The sequence below is a fragment of the Uranotaenia lowii genome, chromosome 3, assembly GCF_029784155.1.
Source record: "Uranotaenia lowii strain MFRU-FL chromosome 3, ASM2978415v1, whole genome shotgun sequence".
In the NCBI taxonomy this organism is placed as follows: Eukaryota; Metazoa; Arthropoda; class Insecta; order Diptera; family Culicidae; genus Uranotaenia; species Uranotaenia lowii.
The window spans coordinates 143792843-143817842 of record NC_073693.1 but is presented as its reverse complement, the minus strand read 5'-3'; the positions used below and the strand labels follow the sequence as shown (position 1 = coordinate 143817842).

Here is a 25000-nt window from a genome sequence, read left to right as displayed (position 1 = left end):
TATGTTACGGTCTAAGCTCTTATCGTTCTCCGGTTTTCAATGGACTTGTTTGGAATAACGTTTAGTTTCAAAACCCAAATTTAGTGAACTTATGGAAAAGTTTTCCACTTTCGCTAGAACAAACCATATCCAAATATTGTCAAATGTTTAATTGATTTTACATTTGAAGTATTCTGGGAATGTTATCGATAGCCAAAATAACTACATGTTTAAGTTTGAGTGAATTTTATTAAAACCAACTTAATTCGCGAAGCACTAAAACCGATGATCACTGCTAATGGGTGGCTTAAATCACACTGACTATGCTTGTCGGAAATCGATTTGCCCGGCATGAAAACTCGAAACAATAATTATATATCCAATCCACCCCACTAACGCAAGTTTAAAAAAAAATATATAACACTTTCCAATCAGCATGGATCGTTGCCACACATGATATCAAAACATTCCTTCGCCCTCCGATTGATAGATAGATAACATAACCTTCTGCAATTTTTCACGCCCCTGCTGGCTTTGGTTTAAGTAGCTTGTTTACTTTAACCTTAATCCGATTCTCATGTATTTTTTATCGCAGTTTTTCTCAAAAGCAGCGGCTATCTACATGGTTATATGTAGAGCTACTACTCATAATGCAATGCACTGTCCATTTCAAACACCCCCGCGCACTAGCTAGCCAGAAGCTATATCATAATAGTCGTAATATGTGGCATCGGGTTGATCGTCCAACATGAGTGAGTTAAGGTACCCACGTCCATACATACATATATGAATGGACGCGGCACGTTATCGAACACATAGCATGATAAGTCAAACCGTGTCGTGCAGTATGGTTTTTGGCCGTTTCTGTGTTTACCTCTCAATTATCGCGATTACACTTGTTCACTTCTTGGCATCCAGAGCGTTCGCGTTTGAGATCGGTTATCTACAGTATCGGCGGCGATGGCGGTCAGAATCAGTCGGATGTCTGACCGGGAGTTAATTTATGGCTGTTAATGCCAGGGGATTCAGGGGTTTGCTTGAAGGTTGTTTTGTAAAACAAAAAGTAAATTAAAATCCAAGAAAACAATATTAGTTATTGCAACTCGCAAATTTAATAACCGACCCGTATCTCAATTACTTTTTTTCCTGTTAGCTTACAGTAGATTTTTTAAATTAAACCTTATTACATGTTTACCATACATGACTTTCATGTTTCTCTTAAAAGTAAATAAACACAAATTCATATTCAAGACCGACTTTATCCAACCAGACGGGCTCTGCTGATGAATGGATTTTTGAACTTCGTGTAGGGTATATCCCAAAGATGGAGAAACCTTGCCTTAAACGAATCACTATATCAAAGATTTAAATTTTAATTAAGCTTAGCTTAGCTTAGCTTGTTTGACTACTCATATCCACCTAACATCATTAAGCCCGTAATGCTTTAATTAGTCTTCAAAAATGCCACCATTTTCTAATGGTTTTAATAAAAATATAGTACTATATTTTGTCAAATCATTCCATGTATTTCGAATTTCATGATCGCTGGCGAGGTTAAGTAGAACGAGTTGCACATCGCCAATGGTTGCTATTCCGTGATTGATCGAGACCATCAATTTTGTACAAGGACCATAAGAATGCAGCTTGGGATTAGCAACTCATTATTCTCAATACACAAAACTCATGCTCTCCCTTTTAAAAATGATCAATAACGGCGCCGGCCACGTCCTAGTAGTCAAAAAGGGATGAGGAAGGATTGTTAGTAATATACTTTTTAGGATCAACCATAAATCTGTTATTCCAGTTTTCTTTAAGCTTGTTTTGAAAAACTCTGAAACAATGATAAGTCAGTATCACCAGCTATAGAAACCGTCTATACGTCTGCGAATCTATACTCAAGTATCACGGGAAGGGTTGTGTTAGTAAGGGAGAGATTTGGATCAGGAGCCATTTTTGGAAAATGGAGCGATCTTCGTTTTACTTACACCTCCTATGCTCCTAGACATTTTCTCAGGAAACTCCTATTAACATCTACGAGGCGTTATATCTAAGTTTTAAAATTTAAAAAGAATAATGAACACTTCAAACATTTAAGTTTTATTTTATTATTAACTAGCTGACCCGGTAAACTTCGTCTTACCCGTTACTTAATAAATCGTTGAAAAATGTTTGCAATTCTTTAAATTCTTTGTGCTCGTGAATCAGTTTCCATGATAATCGTCTTCAAGTTGTTCGAGTTTTGGCCCGTTTCTAGTAGTCCCCTTCCATAAAAAGTAATAATCTCGAAACAATTATACAAACCATCTCTGGCCCGAAAAATCCTCGGATACCAAATTTCACTTCATTCCGACCGGCCATTCATACGTGATGGTGTTACAAAGAAAACGCCTCCTTTTTATATATAAGATGTGAAGAGATAATTTTGTATGGGGACCCCCTTTCCATAAAAAGTGAGATTCTCGAAACTATTATACAAACCATCTCTGGTCCGAAAAACCCTCGAATACCAAATTTCACTTCATTCCGTGATGGTGTTACAAAAAAAAACGCCTTCATTGTTATATGTAAGATGTGGGAAACAGATAATTTTGTATGGGGACTCCCCTTCCATAAAAAGTGAGATTCTCTAAACTATTATACAAACCATCTCTGGCCGGAAAAACCTTCGAACACCAAATTTCACTTTATTCCGACCGACCATTCATACGTGATGGTGTTACAAAGAAAACGCCTCCATTTTTATATATAAGATTAGCTGATTCTACCTGACCTTGCTCGGATTTTCATAAAATATAAATCAAAATGAGTTCAATGACTTTCCGAAATTTTGTCGGAATTTTGTCGGAATTCTGTCATCATTATAAAAATTTTGACCATGTTTGGCAATGTCAGCTTTGTAAGGAATTATTGACGGTGTTTTGCGTTTTCATATTGAAGGATGTCCCACATAAAATTTCATCACAGAAAATAAACACTGTAAAAATAACTAGTTTAGACCGATTCTTCCCAAATTTTCAGACAATAAACTATAAACCATTTGTGATCTTTTGGTATTTTGATTGATTTAAACTTCAATACTATAAACGTACAATCGTACATTAGGCCCAACTATACCCAAAAGATTATGCGCAACATCGGAAAGAAGCTTCTTCACAGAAACCTTTTGTTTTGTCATTTCTTCCTCAAAATTAACCTCATTGAGACGCTAACTGAGTGGTTGCTTCGAAATAGCACACTAGTTCTCCGGTGCGCCGGATGAATTTATGTTTTTGGATACAAAAGTTTCTATTTTGGCTTCATATTACTTCAGGACATTCGTTGAATAGAGGAACGAGTATAAATAAATCGAAATTGAGTAGAAGACTACCTTAAAGCTTATTTTGATCGACAAACTGACAAAAGAATGCAAATTTAGCTGGATAGAGCTTTAGAGGTATTTTTTCAATAAATCGAGCTTTTGTTAAAAACAAACCTCATTATCGGACCATTTCAAATTCATTCAGAACTTTATGAAGCCTTCAAACATGATATGAACAATGTTTCTGTTAAGATAGGGTTACCATACTTGCTTTTTCATGAGTACATCTACTCTTTTTCGATCGAGAAATGGCTGTACTCTTCTTTTTGTTTAATTCTACAAAATTAATTCTATTTTCATGAGATCCATTCATCAGAAATATGAACTTGTATATTTCAGTTTATGAAGTGTGTTTACAACTTTTACAAAAAAAAACGAATGAAATCCAACTTACGAAAACTTTCAATACCTTACCTAAATATCCCGTATTCATGAATTAATCTTTGAATCATTATTCACAGTGAGCACAATAAACGTCGTTGAGTATGCATATGCAATAAGCCTTTATAGTTATTAACAGTTATTATGAGCACAAAAGCAATATACTTAATACAATACTTATGTAAATGCTCCGTAGCGCACAAATCTAATAATAATAATATACGCCTTAAAAAATTCAAATCAAGTTTTTTATCGGGTTTGGTGAGGTTTATTAGCATAACATCAAATACTAATTTTCCTGAAAAAAAAAAGAAATATTCAGTCACTTACTTTACTCGTTTCATTAGTTGAAAAAAATTTATAATAATCTTATACGTCAATCCTAAGCTTTCCAGAAATTTTTCTGATCGTACTCGTGCTGGGAAAATCCGGGAATTTTTACTCGAAAATCTGGCATAATTCGGGCATTGGATTTTAAAATTTTCAGTAAAAAACGGGCGAAATTCGGACAAATCAAACAAAAGTCCTGGCTTTTCCTATGAAAATTCAAGAGAGAAAATGAAAAATAAACTCATGAATAAATATTCTTTAGCGAGTCACATCAGCGATGTTCAATTCAAATTTTTAATTTCCAAAAAAAGTTTGAAAGTTTATTTAAAATAAAAAAAATAATCAAGCATTTTTTGAAGATTTGCGCAAAATGAATTGGCATCAAAGCTCTATGAATGCTCTATTTTCTTTCAGTTTTCAAAATACAGAAAAAATAATACATACCTTGTAAACTAAACCCTTTATGAACCAATTTATCTTCATTATCAGCAGTAGAGATGTACCGAATAGTGGTATTCGGCGAACGGCCGAATACCGAATATTGAACTTTTCAACTAATCGTCCAAACGAATATTGTATTGAGTTTTTAATAAAAGAAACTTAAGCGATTATTTCAATGCTTTCTATTTCTTCCATATTAATACCCCTCATGTTTTTTAGTCGATAATTTTCAACCAGATGATATTTTAGGATGATGTATTACAAGATATTTTTTAAGTAGGGGTTTTTCGGATTTTTAGAATAAAATAGCTGAAAAGACATCAGATGACTCGTCGCTTCTAGGGCATTTATCACCAAAAAGATAGCGTTCCTGTGAAATCTGCCATAAAACGTGTCGAAACAGATGACAAGCTTTATGAAAATGCTTCTTTGAGATTGAATTAGATGAAGGTCGAAATTGAGCAAGCTATCTTAAAAATAGTTGTTGAAAAAATAGGTGATCTTTAACCTTAAGCATACCTTACTTTCAACCACACGTATCCACACAGTCAGGAATTCAGGACGATTTTTGAAGAAAAAAAAATAAAAAAAGGCAAAATTTATGTATATTTTGAAATTTTTGAAAAATTCGTTATTGAACACAAAATTTAAAAAAAAATTAAAGAGGAATTTGACTTTTTTTTATTTTATTTAGCAAATAATGTGAAAAACCCGAGCAAAACTTGGTTAGTTTTAAACGCCAGATTTGACTTATCTGGATTTATGAGCAAGCCGGAATATATCCAGAAAATCTGGAATAAACTATAATCAAAGTACCGTTCAGCATTCTCCTGTACGAGCTTCAGTGAAAGATACGTGGATTCACCTTAGATGTTTTAGTGAAACCATGTTTTTCCTTTTTTATAGGAATTTAACCCGTTAAGTTCATTCTTCCTCGTAAATAAAGTCTGCTTCATTTAATATTGGAAAAAAATCTTTTGCTCATTGTGGCGCTCCTAGTGGACGGATTTGGAAACTTTTTTCACCCACGTGTCGGGAAATTCATTACCTTTCACCATGTATTTATGTCATAACACCAAACGATAGCATTTTGTAAACAACCGCCATGGAAGCCGAACGGAGAGATCAAATTGTGCACAGTTTTCTTGAAAATCCATTGTTGTCGGCATCGAAGCTAGCTAAACAGCTTAAAATGCCCAGAAATACCGTATGGCGTGTTATCAAGCAGTACAAGGAAACATTGACGACGGCTCGGAAGCCGCATTCGAAGCGTCGGAGTGGAACTGTCGACCGGAAACTGCGTGGGAAAGTCATCAAGGCCGTCAAGAGGAATCCCAATCTTTCAGACCGCGATTTCTCCAATAAGTTCCAGGCCGCTCACAGTACGGTGCGACGAATTCGTCTCCGGGAAGGAATAAGGTCATTCCGAGCCAGCAAACAGCCAAATCGGACGCTGAAGCAGAACAATGTGGCCAGAATCCGTGCTCGAAAGCTGTACGACCAAGTGCTGACCAAGTACGACGGATGTATTCTGATGGACGATGAGACCTACGTGAAGGCGGACTTTGGGCAAATCCCAGGTCAAAAATTTTATTTGGCGACGGCTCGGGGGGATGTACCTGCAAAATTTAAGTTCGTGTTTGCGGATAAATTCGCCCGCAAGTACATGATTTGGCAGGGGATATGCAGTTGTGGACAGAAAACCAAAGTCTTTCTCACTGACAAGACAATGACATCAGAAGTCTACAAAAAAGAGTGCCTACAGAAACGGATTCTGCCGTTTATTCGTGCCCACGACCGTCCAGTAATGTTTTGGCCGGACCTCGCAAGCTGCCATTACAGCAAAACGGTTATGGAATGGTACGCAACGAACGGGGTCAGCGTAATACCGAAGGACCTCAACCCCCCAAACTGCCCCCAGTTCCGGCCGATAGAGAAATACTGGGCAATCACGAAGCGGAGGCTTAAGGCAAAGGGAAAACTTGTTAGGAACATGACTCAAATGAAGAACTGGTGGAATCAAATCGCCAAAACGGTGGACGAAAAGGGTGTGCGCCGCCTAATGTGCCGTATTACGGGAAAAGTACGAGAATTTCTTCGAAACAGCAATGAATAATTTTTTTAATTTTTTTTATGAAAGAGTAAAGAAAATGCTACATTTGTATGAAAAACAAATTATGAATTCGTTAATAAATGACTGAACTACACGCAATTGTTTGTGTTCCAATACTAAATGAAGCAGACTTTAACTGCTAAAACCATAAGTTTTCAATGATTGTGTAGTTTTAACAACATTACTTTTGGATATTTTATAAATTTTCCAAAAAAAAAAAAATGAAAAATTTACAAGTCTGTAGTAGATATTCGGCCTATTCGGCCGAATACTTAGCTCAACTATTCGGTGAGCCGAATATTCGGCTTAACGGTTTTTCGGCGGTATTCGGCGCCGAATATTCGGTACATCTCTAATCTGCAGAAGGTTTAGCTTTTTTGTAGGGCTCGAGAATTTCCGATCGTTTCGCGGGATTCAAGTATTCCCGATTAATTTCTTTCATCCTCGGGAATTCCTGGTCGAGCATTCTCGAGAATGGACACTCTACACCTGACGTATCCACTACATGAAATCAACTACGCTTGACATTATGCCTAAACCTTCATTTGCGGGTTAGTGTCTATATTAAGGTTGCCATTTTTTTTTCAGCTCGTATCCAGGCCGGAAAATCCGGGCCTTTCTTTATAAAATCCTGGCAAAATTTGGGAATTTGATTTCAAAATTGACGACCAATAATCCGGGCAATATCCGGGCAAATTTTGTCAAAACCCTGAAATTACTCAATAAAAATAAAAAAAATCGAAAAATTCGTTTATAAAAAAACACAATACAGTTTGTTTTTTTTTGTTTCATTTACCTAAATAAGTGAAAAAATCCGGGCAAAATCTAGGCATTTTCAATGAAATCCGGGCAACTGGGCCCAGCCGGACTGTTCGAAAATTTTTAATTCAATACCTGGGCAATCTGGCAACCTTAGTCTATATGACCCAAACTGTACCTTTGTGATGCGGTTCAGGAACGATCGAAGCTAGATACTAGAAAATTTCTGACTTTTCCTAAAATTAGGAGCTCTGCAGTTTCCCATAATTAGAATTTGGAATTAGGTTACCAGAGACATCCGGCAAATAAAGGACAACTAGCCGGTTAGGGTAATATAAAGGGTGATACGGTCAAAATTTGGTCAAAGGAAATCGCGTGTAAATCGGTGAAATCGTTTAGACGCCGTATGATGCTGCAAATCTATTTTCGTCATTCTTTCAAAGCATGCTAAGTAATAACTCAACACCTTTATCTGAATCATACCTGAGTAGCTTGCAGAGTCGAGATTTTAATCTGAGCCTGCTAAGTTTTCCCCCGAATGACGTTCTTCGTAAGATAGCTGCTTTGGATGAAACTAAAGGCCCTGACCCTGATGGCATTCCGCCATTCCTGGTCAAAAAATGCACTGAATTCTTATCGATACCTCTCTCGATAATCTTCAACCAGTCGTTAATGGAGGGCATTTTTATCGGTGCCTGGAAAACTGCATCTATAATTCCAATCCATAAGTCTGGAAGCATACACCAGGTGGAAAACTATCGCGGTATATCGGTTCTGAGTTGTTTTCCTAAATTGTTTGAGTGCCTTGTCTATGATTCACTGTACCGATCTGTACGTCATACTATCTCATAAAATCAACATGGATTTATGCAACGCTGATCTACGACCACCAACCTCATGACGTACGTTTCTAAGTCAATAAGGAGACTTGACAAACGTTAGCAAGTCGACTCCGTGTATGTTGACTTGAGCAAGGCCTTCGATAAGGGGCCACACGTATTGGCTGTAGAAAAAATGCGTCGTCTAGGTCTCCCTAGTTGGATTTGTAAATGGATTCATTCATAACTGAAAAGCCGAACTGCTTTCGTACGACTCGGTGCAGTGATCTCGACACCATTCGTAATCACATTTGGTGTTCCTCAAGGGAGCCACTTAGCACCACTGATCTTTCTTATTTTCATCAACGACTTATGCGCCATTCTTGAGTCGGAAAACTTAGTTTACGCCGATGATCTTAAAATTTTCCGTACAATTTCATCTCTAGTGGATTGCTGCGCACTTCAAAAGGACATCGATTTTCTTCAGGCTTGAAATCCCATCAACTTTGAATTTAAAATGTCAACGACCGTTTTGAGCCGCACATTAGTCGTCAAGGACCTTGAAATCACCCTGGATAGCAAGCTCAATTTTTCACAGCATATCTCCTCAACGATAGCGAAAGGTTTTGCGGTCCTTGGCTTCATCCATCGAAACACGGAATTCTTTAATGACTTTTATAGTTTGAAAGCTCTGTATTGTGACTTGTGCGCAGCATTGTTGAGTACGGGGTGCAAATTTGGGCTCCATATCAAGCGGTACATTCGAATAGGATAGAGAGGATACAACGATGCTTTATTAGATATGCTCTTCAACAACTACCATGGAACGATTCATTTGACCTCCCGCCTTATGTACAACGCTGCTTGCTACTAAATTTGCCGACGGCATCAAGGCGCGTCTTCCTGCAACGGCTTTTTATTTTCGACATCCGTTATAATAACATTGATTGCCCTGAACTATTATCGTTGTTACCGTCCAATGCTTCTGTCCCTGTGAGAACAACTCGATCCCAGGATTTCTGCAGGCTTGCTGTTCGACGAACCCAATATGGTCAAAACAATCCTTTAGATACATGTTGTGCTCGTTTTAATGAAGTAGTAAGTGTTTTCGATTTTAATAATTCCAAGAATGTGTTTAAATCTAGAATAGGATCGTTTTTGCCTTTCTTTCAGAAAGGTATAGTTATCGGTCGATTTGGAAGATCATTAATTATGGGTCTTAGATATAGCTTTATAGGTACCTATCGAATCAGCTCGACGAGTTCTGTCGATGTCAGTGTATTTGTGTGTATTGGTGTGATTTTTTGTAAACTTTGTCAACACGTTTTTGCGAAACTGGAAAGTACAATAAAAATGATTTTTGTCTTAAGAAATTTGATTTTTTTCCCTCTTCAATGATAAAAGAAAGAAAAAAAAACAAAATAGTTTGAAAAAAAAAATTTCTTAGTAAATTTCATTAAATGATCACTCCAAAAAACGTGTCTGTATGGCTGACGTCAAGTTTATATTGACCAAATTTTGACCGTATCATCTTCTGTTTTGATTTTCTGAATCTTAGTCGACGAAAATAGACTGAAGTTTAGAAACCCTACAAAAAAGAATACTATTCTGGCGATAAATATGTTTCGCTGACGCTTAAGGCAGACAAGAGAACTTGTGATAAAGCTTAGTTGCAAATACAGTTGTCTCCTGAGCCGATGTCCTTGAATTTGAGCGCAAGAATAAATATGCATCGTTGATATAAAGTGACAAACGAAACCAAGATGCTTAAACGACTGCAAATGAAACATAAAAAAGTAAGACAGGGAACATGTAATTGGACTGAATTTGAACGAGATAAACACATATCTTGTGATTTTTGTTGAACGGATCGATAGAGTTTTTTAGATTTGTCCAAAATTTATATTAGGTTTTCAACCGGAAAATCATAAATAGTCGAAGTAGACACGCAAACAGTTAGATTACCTAAATTAGATAGGGTTATTGCTTTCTAAACTTCTCATTCGACTAGCCAAACCTTCTCGGTTGTAAATTTAAAAAGACTTCCTGAGTATACATATGTCAAATTTCATCCACCGCGACTCGGATATGTGTGCGGACTGCGGAGTATGATAACGAAATTTCGTTGATTAAATCACGGCCTTTTGTTGTGTACATAAACTTCCCCCCGGTTCCTCCATCAAAAATCGACGACGGCGTCTCAGAAGATGATGAAGAAGAAGAAGGCGTCGAGTGTTTTCCACCCGCATCGTGCCTCCGGCACATGTTCGTTAACTTTCGGTCCTCCCGAGCCGCCCCCATGCGAGCAGGGTTTTGTTTGTTGAGAAATTGAGTTAGTCGCGGAGGAAGTCGCAGGCAGCCGAAGATGAAGAAATGCCAAAATGCGGCACACGACACACTGCCAATCTCGACGCCCGTGGAAGAGCGACGAAAACAGATTGTCGGAAAATTGAGTTCGGACGACGATGCAGGTTTGCGTATGTGTTAGAAAGGGGGTGGTTCTCGTGAGCAACTTCGCTCTCTGAGAGTGAGAACGAAAGTCACTCACGAGAGATCGGTGAGTGGAATTAGCTTAATTAATAGCGGAGTGAGGCGAAGATGGCAGCGATGGAGTGTTGGCATATCGATCGATATGCATTCTCCGCTGTTCCATATCGAATCTGGCAGCCGTGTTGTGATGGTAGTCGTTTGAAGCGATGATGGTAGCTTCCACACCCAATGTTGAACTGTAGTTGTTCTGGTTTTTTGGAATCGCAGACGTCATCGTTGTGCAGAAATCATCATACACACAGCAAACGAAGACAACTGCGCGATAGTACTTGATTAATTTTTAGGAATTTCTTCTGGTTCGTTCGGGAGCTCCGATACCGGAGAGACTCTCGGATTGTGGAAGAGGGTTCGAGCTAGGGTTGAAATGTGGGCAGAAATGGTTGAGGGGTGAAGTCGGTGTGAGAATCGCCCGAACAGAACAGCCATTGCTAGCTAGTTGGTTGGTTGATTCCATTTTTAATAATGGTTGGCAAATGGATTATGACCATAATTAAATTTAACCGAGGTTTTCCGTGTGCAGCCGTCAATACGCGGAACAGGGTTTTATTGGCTCGTTATCTGTGTACGGTAATCGCGAGCTAGCGGGCGACAATTTTAATCCGCAAAGTTTGCGAGAAAGATGATTCAAGTATTGTTTTTATGAGATATAATAAAGTTAAGCTTCAGCGCCATGACAACGGTAATATATTTGTAAACAAATTTTTTTCTAACTCTTAGTTTCTTGAACTCATAAATTTCAACTGGAATTCAAAGTCAGTTTGTGCAAGTAGGGTAAGGTATTTATTTTTATTCTAGTGTAGAAAGCTTCCCAAGCGATAAATTAATGTTTATGTAGCGATACCGTGGCTTTGACTATACGAGAGTTCATGTTTTCTAACATGCAGTTCCGAAGCACGGTATTGGTAACTACAAATTGATATAACAAATCGTCTCTGTATTGGTGTGCTTTTCCAATTGGAATGGCTACGAGAAACAAGAGTATTCCATTGAACCGGCCGGCATTTAAATATCTCCGACCTCAACTCAAACATAAGGCGAGGACGATGTCGGCGTTTTCTAGAGTGGGTGGCAATTTTGCATTTGAAGGGTGGCTGCATGCATGGAAGAGAGTGTGAGTTACCAAAATATTGTAAACGTAGGCAATTTTGCCAGTTAGGAGAGTGAGTGCTCGATAATGTCATATTTCTCTCTCTCATAAGAGAGCGATTCTAACTGGAATAGATGTGGGTGAACGAAATGGTCCATTACCAATATTCTTTCGGTAAATATGTAGTACGTATTGTGGGAGGGTGGACTGGTGAGTTCCATCCATGTCATATGCGCGTAAGCTACCAGCTGGTGAGCAACTTTCCGCCACCGCCTTTTCCACCGTTTCCGAACCGAGGCAGCAGAAGGTCATGGCTGCTGCTGACGGTGATAGGCAAGGGTTTTCGGTCTCTGGTTTTGTCTCATTCCGAATTTCTTCTTCCTTCTTTTTTTTAGCATACCAACTTGAAAGTGATGGAGAGTTGAGGATGGAGTGGGTAGATACGACTGCTTTGTGGTTTCAGCCGAACTGTTCTTGAGGGGACAAGGGTGTTGTAGGCTGATTTTGATTTTTTTTTGTTAATGTCGTCTTCCGCTGCTTTTGATTGTTTTTCTTCCTCTCTGGTTGATTTGTGTGAATGACGCAAGTAAGGATGGTACATAATTGCTATGTGACCATTATGTTTTGGTCTCATGCATGTGCATTGTGCAAAAAATGATATATGAGTTTTTGTAGACCTATAGAAAGAGAGGGAAAAGGGATCTGCTTGAAATAATTTTCACACAATGCTCACACAAAAATTAAGTAGAAAAAAAATATGGGCTTTATATAAAAGTATTTTATAAGAAAAAGATTACTGATCTCAGCGATGATCAGTTTATATCTACAGAGTTACAGCTACTCTAAATAAGATGAGATGATTTCGTAAACGACAAGAGTTTCTAATTTTCATGTTATTTCTTTAAAGATCAATATTTTGCGAGGTCCTCTTTTACCAATATATTTTCTTATCCTTAGATTTAATTCACATAACAAGATGATAGTATCACAGGTATGAATAGCATACGTTTCATTATAACGTTGAATTGAGAAAACCCTCGTTCACTTAACTTAGATGATCTACAACGGTGGAGTCATCTATTACCGATAGCGTTTTTTGGTTGATAGCTCAGGTGGTAAATTCTTGATTCAGATTGCATTCCAAGGCACGACGAAACACTTCGTCCCTAGTTTGATACTCTGAGTCCATGGGTGCAATTGGCTACTCATGGTACTAGGTACTAACATGCTATCTGGATCTGCAAATAAGACCGTACCTGTGATAGGAGACTATACTAGCACAAAGTGCTCTACGGCAATACTCGTTTTCATTCTACTCAACGCGCTTCTCTTCTACGTACTATCACAATTCGCGACTTGATTCTACCTTCGCCTTTACTCGAGGCCCACCTTCCGCCTCTTGTCACAATTCGAGACGTTGACGAAACGCCTCTCCTCGCACCCGATTCATGACGAGACTCTATCTTACCTCTCCTGGTGACTTGAGGCCCAAATTTTCTCCACTTAACCATGTTATCCGTCTTGATTTCGAGATTCATCCTGATACCCGACCCTGTCTCTTGTTACGATTCAAGACTAAGGATCACTCTTCTGATGACTTGAGGTTCGGCCTTTACTCGTAACTCGAGGCTCGCTTGGTTACCACGACTATCATGAACTTCGTCTCTGTTCGAGACCCCTGCTAGAGACCAGTGACCTCTCCTCTAACGGATTGTGGTCTTGGCTCTACTTGGTTTGGCTCGAGGCCTGTGCGTGTGCCGATCGAGACCAACTTATTCTAGACACGTGCCTGTCACAACACACTTAAGGGCCTTTCACGGTTTCGACTCAGATGAATCCCGACTGTGATGTCATCCTACCTGGCTCGAGTGGCTCATTCGACGTCGACGTGAAACCACTCTACCCGAGAGTATTTCGCGGTGTGAATACTCTTCCCCCTTCGAGTTCGACTCCGGAAAAGATCATGTCTTCTCGCCGCAGTGTCCGTCGCAGAGGGCGCGTTCTACTCCAATACTCCGTGACGGTAACGGTGGAGGCATCCTACAAACACAGGTGACGTACCAAGCAGCTCGGCATACGCAGAAGGTAAAGTTTTATCTTTGTATCCTTTACTGCTAAGTTCGGACGTTCTCTACTCTGATGCTCCCCGGCAAAGAAATCACCCTTCACTGGTCACGGACTGGTGCTGGTTTCAACTCCTGTGTAAGACAGTCATGATCCGGGTGAACCCATCGCTCACCACACACCAAGTAATAGCATCTTCACACATCCTCCGCACGATTTTGTTGGCTGTCGTGTCGGGTCCACAGGCAGCAAGCAGGTTCATGCGAACCCCTTTGAACCTCGAACAGTTGAATACTATGTGCTCTGGTTTTCAACTGTCCCCGCAGGTTGGGCAAAATGGCTAGGCCACATGTCCAAACAGATGGTGGTATTCGTGACCAGTTGAAAACTGCGTCATGAATAAACCACTTTAATGTACTTGATCACGCGCTTGAATTCGATTGTGCACGGTCCAGCTGCAATCGTCTTTGATTGTGCTGAAATCAGGTTTATGATCAGCACCATCTCGGTCTTGTGGTGAGCAATACGCAACCTCTTGAAGCGCATCCAACTTTCCACCTTCTTGATCGCTACAGACGACTACTGTGACGAGTAGCTGGACCTCCTCGGTTGAAGGTCCCGATGCTCGGTGGTGAACAACGTCGCTGCCTAACTGATGCTGTAGAAGGCGTTCTTCAGAGTGACCACTGCGCAAATCCGGACTCCTCTCCTCTTCTTCAGCCAGGATTCGTCTGCTTCTTTGATGAATAGTCAAATGGCATCCACCGTGCTGCGGCCTTTCCGAAAACCAAACTGGTTATCGGAAAGGCCGTTCAAGTCCTCAGTGTAGAGCATTATCCTGCTCTAGACCAATTTCTGAGTATCCATACCTGTATCCGCCGTATGCAGGAGACATATCGGGCGATGGATCATCTAGTGGCTTTCCCGGAGCACCAATCGCTGCCGCTTCCCCAACATCTGGGAAGACTCTCTCATCCACATACTGTTTAAGTACCAACTGTGACATGTAGCTCTCTTGGCCTTATACCTGCAGTTTATCAACTGACGAGTCAGAAATAAATGAGATTTTTCTTTGGAATAACAGGTACTGAAAGAGAGAGGCTTTTGCTTCCAGTAAAGAATTCAGCATCGAGTATCACGTATATATTTTTTCTAGTCATATTGATGCTATACTCGAATACATCACTGTATAGGATATCCATTTCTTCGCCTTTCTTTAACTGATATTTTTCTAGAATCCATCACCATGAAATAAATTCGTTCATGTTAATAAAAATCGAAGAAGCTTATCTTCTTGCAACATCTTCAGTATGCTGTGTCATGAAGTGCTAGATTTTCAGCTGGGATCCCCATCGACTGTTTTATAGGGATGGGACCGAAAATCGTTCATCAGTAGAATAACATTGATGTTTTCATTCGTGTGAAAAGAGGGTCAATATTTTTTTTGCATTAATAGTAAAAGGCAATCGAAAAATGATCGAAGACTTCGATAAGAAACATATATTTTTGGTACCGAACAGACGTGTTTAAACTTTCAGAATATTCAAAAATAACTGTTGAAGAAGCTTCTTGAACCTCCATTGAGACTTGACATGACCACCATGAATGGAAGGTGATGTACCGGTCCATTTCAAAGCCCATCTATAATAAAATTAAACGGCTTCACAAGGTCGTACAGTTTCGAAATAAAAAGAAAACCCAACGCCTGTCATCGCGTTGTAATCGCATTAACACCCCAAAAAGCATCGCGTCGTTGTTGTTATTGGCCGCATCATTATATTGTCACAAACAGTTCAGGCTCGAATCTTACGAAAGCCATCACTCATCCACATGATCTGTCCATATTAGAGTGCTTGACTGAGATGGTGTTTGTACATTTATACGCGTCAAATTCGTCGCCTCACAGCAGCAGCATCAGAAAGCGGTTCCACCCGACACATTCCGGACCCGCATCTTCGTCTTCACCGGCCTCACAGTTTCCGCCTGGAGATGTCTGTGGGAAAAACTCGGCAAAGTTAATCGGATCATTGTTCCTTCGTTAAGCCGGCTTTACTCACTCCGCTGACTGACGAGGGTGGAGAGCAGCATCATGGCTGCCTGTCGTAAACTAAGGCTTCCCTCTTGAGCTCGGGCGGTTGAATAAGCTGAACAACAACTGTGGGAGATCTTGCGGTTCGTCGTAATTTGATCCATCATGTCGACCAACGACGACGACAAAAACTGGACCGGACCGCAAGCCGCAAAAGAATCCATTTGGGGAAGGCCCGACTGTGGTCAATAGAGTCACCAATATGAGCTCTGGCCTAAAATGTCTACTGCAGATCGACATCGTTGTTGAAGGTTGCAGATAGCGCGATTTTTTAGCCACATTCACCTGATGCAAACTCATGAATTCCCTTTTTGACATGCAATTTGTCAGCAAATGGTTTTATTTTATTCCGGTCAATTCCACTAGAGAAGACCGGTCTGGTGCAGCTCCATCGAAAGTATCTATACCTACTTATAAGAATTGTAGCGCACACGCACACACACAATCTTGTCCGGTTGCAGCTTTCGCCGATGAAAATTGCATTTTTCGGTATTTTGTATACAATCAGCAAAGGGAAATGAACGGGAAATGGCATGAAAACATGTACCGAATATGTATTCCGCGTAACTCACGCTCATGAATGTATACAGAGAGAATGGAACTCACAGAGAGTCGCTCAGTTTGTTTATATCTTCTCTTAGGGAGTGGCTCCCCGTGAGAGTTTATTATTGTCAATTAATTGGACAATTTATAACCGATTAAAGCTAATGTTTGATGTTTAAACCTAATCGGAATTGTTTTCTAACATTTCATTAACGGTAGCTGATTTTTAATCGATTACAAACGCATCCATATGGTATTTCAACATCGAAATTCGTCTCTCGAAAGAGAGCTCGAAACCACTCTAATTCTCTCGGTAGCTCACGAGCGACTTTGCTGAATAGATGTGTTGTGACACGCGACCTCATCCAATTCACGTACGAAGGTGTGAGTGTGTGCGTCTGCCGTGGAAAATAATCAATATCGGAAAAGTCAAAGTGAAAAGTTCCTCCAAATTCTGCGTGTGTACAGAGTGTAGGGCCCCTGGCGCGTATTTCTGTCTACAGTTGGATTTCCGTTTGCAGTGCTCAAATCTGCACCAAGGTCTTTGATTTCGGTAACCGAACTCGTTCCGCAAATCTCAGCTGGTGCATCGATTGCCCAAATTGGTCTAAGATTTTCGCAAAAATCATTCGAATCCGCCGGTCGTGTCGGGACGGAAATCTCATAGCCCCACAGCAGCAGTTCTTCCTTCTCGCAGCCAGTGTAGTTAGTCTCCAAGCGGTTCGTTCAAGTGGAACCGTTCGGTTTGTGTGTGCATTCCAGTGTTAGTTTTTTTTTCTGTCTTCTGTATTTCGGTGAACAAACTTGCTGAAGCGAATCTTGGGTTGCAGACTGTGTATAGTCTCCCCAGTCAGAAAAGCCCCAAGAATCAATCGTCGAAGGTTCTACTGGTGTATACCATCTCGTCTCGCCTTTATCGCGGAAGTTTGTTGTATTCCTCATAAACTCTAGAACGGGTGCTTGTGAGAGTGTGCAAGGCAAAGCAAACCATCGCAGTAACCACAGAAAGTGATTCTTCCGGTTTTCGTACTCTTCCGCTGCTGCCATCGTTACCATAGTCTCTTTCATCAACGATCTAGAACAGACAACGCACAGCCTACTGTGTTATGGTAGTACTGCTGGACGCTAATAGAACAAACTACAGGATGATGGTAAGTACAATTGCAATTGAAGGGGAAGGGTATTTGTGGTGTGATTTCGCCGACTGACTTCCGGTGCTTCCCATAGTTCTTCGATGTGCCGTTATTGGGCCCGGGGAACAGAAAATTTAGACTCAAGCGGAAATTGGAACATGCAAAAGCCATATATCATTAAAAACACTCTGCCACCGATGATGGGTTTGGGGAAATCCCTCCACCAAACGAAAGAAAGACTATGGGAAGCCAAGACGACAACGAATGGTGAAAACGTGCTTAAACACATGAATGGCTTGAGAAGGCCAAAAGCCGGAACAAAGCGGACTGATCGACAGAAGCAAAAAAAATCTCGTAGATCAGGTGGATGCGTCCAATGCCAGGCGCTACACCAACGAAGGAGAAAAGGAGAAGCAGGAATAAGCAAACCCGTCACTGGTCACGACCACGGCCAAAACCATGTGCATTTTGGATTACCCAAGTAGTCTGTAGGTAGTGTGAGTGCAGACTGACGACTGTTCTTACACCGAGCGAGACATTAGAAGAGCACCGCCGCTGCCGGCCGGGCGGTTTCCATCCAAAGCAGACGATGCGATGCGAAATTGTATATAAAAAAAGAACGGGATATCCAAAACAAGTAATCCGAGAAGTCAGTGTACTTTGGTTGGGCCAATAACTACGCACGGAATCGGTTTTCGGTCGTTCGGGGGTTTCCTTTGCCCGTTTTTCTCATTCTTATTACTTGGCTTTGTAGGCAGCCAACAGCTGAACTTTGGCGACTGAGGGACCAAAAAACCAAAACAAAAAACCTGTTTCCGGATGTTTCTTTTTTATTTTATCCGATGATTAGAACTTCGTCATACTCATTGACAAATTCATCAAATCGACTGACAATTAACCTGGAAATTTTTACGGGATCTGGACATAAAACTACACGGGACAAAAATTTCGTTTTTTCTAATTTTAAGATGAATTTTGAACATAACATTTTTTTATTTTTAAGTATGAATATATGATTTAAGTTGATTAAAGTATCAAACAAAAACACGCATTGAATTTGTGATTTTCATTGGACTAGAGTACTACACTGGATTACTGTTTTAAAACGATTATTTTTTAAACGGTTTTATTTTGTACGAGTTTCTCTCCATGTACTAACATATTTATTAAATAAAAAGAAATAAACAAATAAAACAAAACAGCTTCCGGAAATTTGCATTGGGTGAAATGCATCGCCTCATAGGTTGTACCCAAGAGCTGGAGGTGGCCGGCAAACTGGTGGACTTAGGAAATCACCGAACTTCGTCGGTATGGAACGATAGCCATTGCAATGCATTGCCTTCATTGAACCAAATTAGCTAACTGGGGATATGATGGTACTTGCCGATTAAAAATGTGCACAGCAGGTGACTTACAATAAACCCTGCAGTTATGAGACTAGGCAAATCGGAAGTATGGAGGCCTTTTTTCGGATCTAAGGCTCTTTGAGTAATATCTTCATCACTTTAAGCTTATCATCTCACAATATTGCCTGGAAAAAGCGAATTAATAGAAATCGACATATTTTTTTGTCCCAGATTTAGATCAAGGCGTAGACAACTTATTACTCTGAATCAGTACACTCAGATCATGAACCCTAGAAAAAGAAAAAAAGAGAGCTTATTTTTGAAGACACTGGAAAGTTTTTACAATTTATTATAATTATAACTTAGGTTTCATTTATGTGAAGTAATATCCTTTCAATTATAACAATGTGGTTGCCTTATTGATGTAAATTACTGCAACACAAATGGTTTCATTTTAGCTTGTACCCATTATGTCTAGGGGAGATGGGGGCATAATGGCCACCTTAAGGAAAACGGTTATTTAACCATAGAAAATAGCTATAATATGGAGGTTACATTATTGTTTCGTGTTCAGACACTTGAAAAGCCTATTCCCTAACGAGCTGAAACGTGAAAAACTAGATGAAAACGTTAAAAAATACATTTTAAAATATTTTGCCAAAAGCTGAAAACCAGCCACTGTGGAGGCATAATGAGAACCCCCCCTGAGGCAGTATGAGCACCATTAATCAGAGCAAGATGTGCGTTTTTGCCGGGGAATCTAGCAGCGAATTCAATTCGATGAAGTCAGGTGAGGTGTAGATTCATCAAACAAAGCAATAACAAAATAATCTAGGTCTGTTTGTAGAATACACGCACGCTCATACATTATGTGCTTTGTTCGGAGGATGATGCTACTAGCCGTATAATGTAACAATAAAAAAATCGATCATGAATTGTAAATGGAAAAAAATCACCTCGAACAGAAATCTAACTCTAGTCTTTTGATTACCTCTCCGACACCTTACCAATAGGCTGAATTGTCGGATGAAAACTAGTCAAGGTGTGGCGCTATAAATCAATTTTAATTCGCTGCTAGATTCTACGGCAGAAAATGCTCATTATGCCTCGATAATATGGTGCTCTATATGCCCCTAGTCAACAAATTTAAGTAAAAACGTGTTTTAAAATTGATAAAAGTGAAAAATCAAAAATTTTATGATGGTGAAAATTGAGAAACAATGTGTTCATCATGTTGCAGTGCGTACATTATAGATCAAGGTTATTTTAAGATCATAAGAGCTTATTTCGTGGTGCTCAAAAATTATAATATTTTCGTAACTTGAGAACCAAGCTAGTTTTTTTTAAATATCTCTGTAAAAATGATAAGGAGATTCCTTTTTTTGTGAAAAATAAATACTATAGGAAGTACGAAACAAATCCTCATGAAAATTTATTTAAGAAAATACGCACTTTCGTAGAAAAGCGTAGTTCTCATTATGCCTCGGGTGCTCGTTATGCCCTCATCTCCCCTATCTATGCATTATCTATGTTGTTTTTACTCCATGTATTCTTCATCTCGAACTTTTTGACATAAATCTACAAGAAAGTGATTAAAACCACTTAAAATTTTCATTTTATTTATATTTAAACACGTCAGCAGCATTCAAGTCTCTTTTCAAACTCCAAAAAAAAAACAAACAATTTGGATAAAACAAGCGCAGAAAAATTGAGCCTTATTTAGACCTGAGTGTGATTATTTTTTCCATTTCCTTTGAAAACCTGGGCATGTCCAAATAAATCCGGGGAACTTGGAATGAATATCCTACAATAATCAATACATCACTTTCTCTTATTCATTGAATACTAGCTGACACGGTGTGCTTTGTAGCACTATTGAAAAACTATTTAAAATTGTCAAAAATATTTTGATTAATCAAAAATCTTAAATGTAACCTGTGCTTCAATTTAAATATTAGAATTTCAATGCCGAATAAATTAAGTTTTTTTACACTTGATTTGGAATTCGTTTTGTAATGATTGTCCTTAATCAAAAATTTGTATTTGAAATTTGACATTAAAAAAAAGATTTTGGTATTTCTAGTAATGAAATAAATTTATGATTTTTTTTTTAATGAACAATGATTCTTCAACTCATGCTTGCTAAAATTCTCAGTATCAAAATTAAATTAGATTATATCGTACTTCAAGGCCTGCTCATTTTCTATGGAATGGTCTACTTAGTATACTTTTTCACAACTACAAAAACATGAAATTATCTTGGAATTTCCTAAAGTGTTTTTTTGTGAAAATTTGACAAACCATTGAATGTTGTAATGTTTTATCGTAAGGTTGTCAGACGCTCGGTTTTGCCAGGATATTTCATACAAATTGCTCGGTTGCTCAGATTTCATTGAAAAAAAAGCCGAATTTTTTTTTTACTAAATTTGGCAAGTCAAACTAAAATAAAACAATATGTTTTGTTTATTTTTTTCTTCATGCCTCCGAAACGAAATGGTTTGAGCAAGTTTTATAAAAATAATCATGAATGGTTTTTTTTGGAAGCCTAGAATAAATACGGTTTCAAATCTGTCGTTAAGGTGTGATAAAAAACATTTTTTTCATTTTTCTTGGTATTTGTTGAGCATTTGTCCGGATTTTGCCTGGTTTTAATATAAAATTGTACGGATTTGTCCGGCCCGGATACGTGCTAAAAAACTCTGGCAACCTTATTTGATCGTTTTTTTTAGTTAATTTAATGTTGATAAATTGATCGCAAATTCATTCGTATACTGTATGTATGTATGTATGTATGTGAACCCACCAGTGGCTGATAGGTCTTTCGACCCGAGACGGTACGGGAAGTCTCGATCGCACATTCAAAAATTGTTCATTCTTAACCCATCAACAATAATTGCAGCACAACCAAGGGGTCCGTTACCACTGGCTTGGGACAGGTTTGACTCATCTTACTCCCTTCCAACTGTTCGAAACAAATTAAGAATCCTGAAAAGGTACTTAGTACCCTACCCATAATTCTAAATTTGTCGAGATACTCCGGCTGGCTTGAACCCACAATCCATTGTATATCAGTCTTCCGATTGTTTAATGTCCTGTCCATTCCCCCCACTAAACCCCACAATAGAGTTAAGCTATTTCATTATATAATGAATAAATAATATTGTTTTATATCTTACCTTATTACCACCTGCAATTCCATTTCATAATAGTTAATTAAAAAAAAATAAACAAACAAAACCAATCGTAATTCTTTAGTCTCTTGAAATAAAATAACATAGTCGAAAAAATAAAACATTATTATTATTGCACCAAAAGTTTCAAAATCTATACTCAATAAATTTGAGAAGCAGCAAATTGTTATGGTCGCAGCATGCTTAGCATTGATAAATTGCACTTTGGCAATATCAAGAAAAAATAACTTCCCCAAACCGGCCCTCGATAGTTTTTTTTACCTTCATTTCATGTTTTGAATCTTTATGGATTTTCATACACAATATGATACACTTCACAACAAAATTTGTGCTTTGCACAGATTCATTTCAAGACGGAATTGCAGATGGTAATATAAAAAAATAATGCAAGGAACGAGCTCACCAATTTATAAGCTGCAAAATCCGCATCGGCTGGCAAACATTCTCATTAGGTTTCTTCACACTAATTCATTTTAACAATTAAAAAAACACGCAGATAATGCAACTTATTTCGTAGTTTTCAAATAGGAAGTAAATTGGATTGATCTCACCGAAACTTCTAATGGAAGCAACTTTACAAATGTTCATTTTAAGCTTCCAAAATATCCCATCGCTCGATCCGTCTAATTTTAATATCATCCTCCAGCTGATTGGCGACCACTTCTTCACTTTGTTCTAACACTGATACTTAACATTGTTTCAATATGTGTCCAAACGAATAAAAGAATTTAAATTTCCTAACAAAACAAAACTTTTGGAAAAAAATATATCGGAGCACAAACTTTTCCAAACTTCACCGTCCAAGCACACGCCTACTTCCTGGTAAAAGTACCCATTTAATATATCTGATCGCAAATTCATTCGTATATTACGCATGAATTGATGCAGGAGAATTTCAGCAAGTGCCTATTTTTGGATGAATCTGGACAGTGTATCAAACTTTCTAGAAATACTTGGATAATGTTATTGTTGATTCTTGTACTGTAAACACATTGAAAGGAGTTTTTTTTTAACTATCCGATTTTTGCGAATCGGTAAATAATTGATTTTCGGATTGCTAACAATATCTCTATCGAATTTTGCGTCCAAATAATCATTACCGTTTGAGCATTGTGAGTTATTAGAAACAATTAAGCCGATTTTAAACATGTCGTGATTTTTTGAAACACGATTATGCGCCAACTTTGGGTACGAACACAGTGAGCGCGAAGCGAACTGCGAAGCGAAATATTCATTCACCGGATGAATTTCGCAAGTTAGTTTTTGAAGGCCGGCCATAGTGCACGCGAATTGCGAAGCGGTTCAACACTGAAAAAAACCTTCTGTGTTTTGCAAAAATTATTCACACGTGAAAAAATCTTTGCAAATTTATTTGCAGAATAAAAACTGTGAGCGGGGAATACGTACCGCGCAAAAAAAAAACCGCGTTGATTCCGAAAAACCAAGATGGCGAAAATGGCAAAAAACACTGCTGAAATCGCATAAAACACCCATAATGTGGGTATTAGGTGACAGGAATCAACTAGTAGAAGCCGAATTTTGCAGTCTGACGCTATGAAACGCCATCTTAAAATCCAATTCGGCGGCTTCCGCTCAACTTTAAAATATTTCAAATGACTGCAAATCGCATGAAAACAAATCTACCAAAACTATGACAAAAATATAACAAGATTATGAAAAGATACTTTTGTCTTATTTAAAAAAACTTTTTACAAAAGCTACTGAATTGTTTTTTTTTAAATAATTTTAAATTTTAAGTTTCAAACCACTTTACTTTTAAAAATTTCAAAACGATTTTTTTGTGTTTCAAAGATTGGATTTCCAAGCAACCAAAAGTCACACATTTACTTGAATAAAGGCATTGAAAGTAACATATTGGCTTACAAAGAGAATCAATTGCCTAATTCCCTTTAGTGAACTTTGTGTACTCATTAATGAACTTGAAAGTTGCAAAAGTGATCAATGTGTACGTTGTGTGTGACTTGTTTTGCCCAATTCCCATGAGTGAACTATATGTACTCATTAATGAACTTGAAAGTTGAAAAAGTGACTTATACGTACGTTGTACGGAACTTAAGTCACATAAAGGGCACAAAAGTACATTGAGGTGCTTTCAAAATCAAGTCACCATTTCGAGTTTTAGTTTCATCTCGAACAACATCTAGGCGTGGTCTTGTGGTAGTGTGTTCGATTCTCACCACGAAGGTCGGAGTTCGATTCCCAAACCGGGCAAGTTTTTTTTCAATAAGTAATTTGGTGGTTGAGTGACAATTCTGATGCGATATATGTAGGAAATGTAGGAAAGAAGCAATTGAGCAATTTGTCAGGTTTGGAATCTAGCGCGTGGCATCATGGCGGCACTATGTACAGAACATAGTAAATAATCAAGCGAAGGTGAAATGAACTTATGCCAAAGGTGTAGTTGAGATAGAGAGAGATTTTTTGCTCATTTTTTGGAAGCTGAATTAAAGGCCGCTTGGAGCTGAATAGAAGATCATTAAGACTTGTTTTGGAACGTACTTCATATCAATGATGGAGCTGAGTAAGCGTTTTTGTACCTGTTTTATGGGACTTTTGGTAGCTTGGGTTACCAATTATTGTTTGAAGATATCAGACATAATGGTTATTTGAAGGCAATTTAACGAACTCTTTTCAGTTGCTTTGAATGTTTAAAATAGAACGTGTTCTTCGGGATAGCATAAGAGAAAAAAAATGATTATAGGCCCCCCGTGAAAAAGTACCCTGGGTTCGGCCCTGGAGTCTATTGAATTAGCTGGAATTTGGCGGATGAGAAAATTGGAAAAGTGCGATGTGCAAG

The 25000-nt window shown here is 38.5% G+C and overlaps 1 protein-coding gene across 10 annotated transcripts in view; it reads left to right on the top strand.

Annotated features, from left to right (window-relative positions):
• The window catches only part of LOC129751837 (protein alan shepard), an 873165-nt gene that overhangs the window by 257979 nt on the left and 590186 nt on the right, over positions 1-25000 (top strand). The window contains exon 1 of one of the 10 annotated variants that reach the window (XM_055747586.1): positions 16938-17663. The exons of the other annotated variants lie outside the window; for them this stretch is intronic. Within the exon in view, the coding sequence (XP_055603561.1) occupies positions 17619-17663 (45 nt within the window). The 5' untranslated portion in view covers positions 16938-17618. Of the gene's footprint in view, positions 1-16937; positions 17664-25000 lie in introns of those variants that run through there. 10 annotated transcript variants of the gene reach the window in all.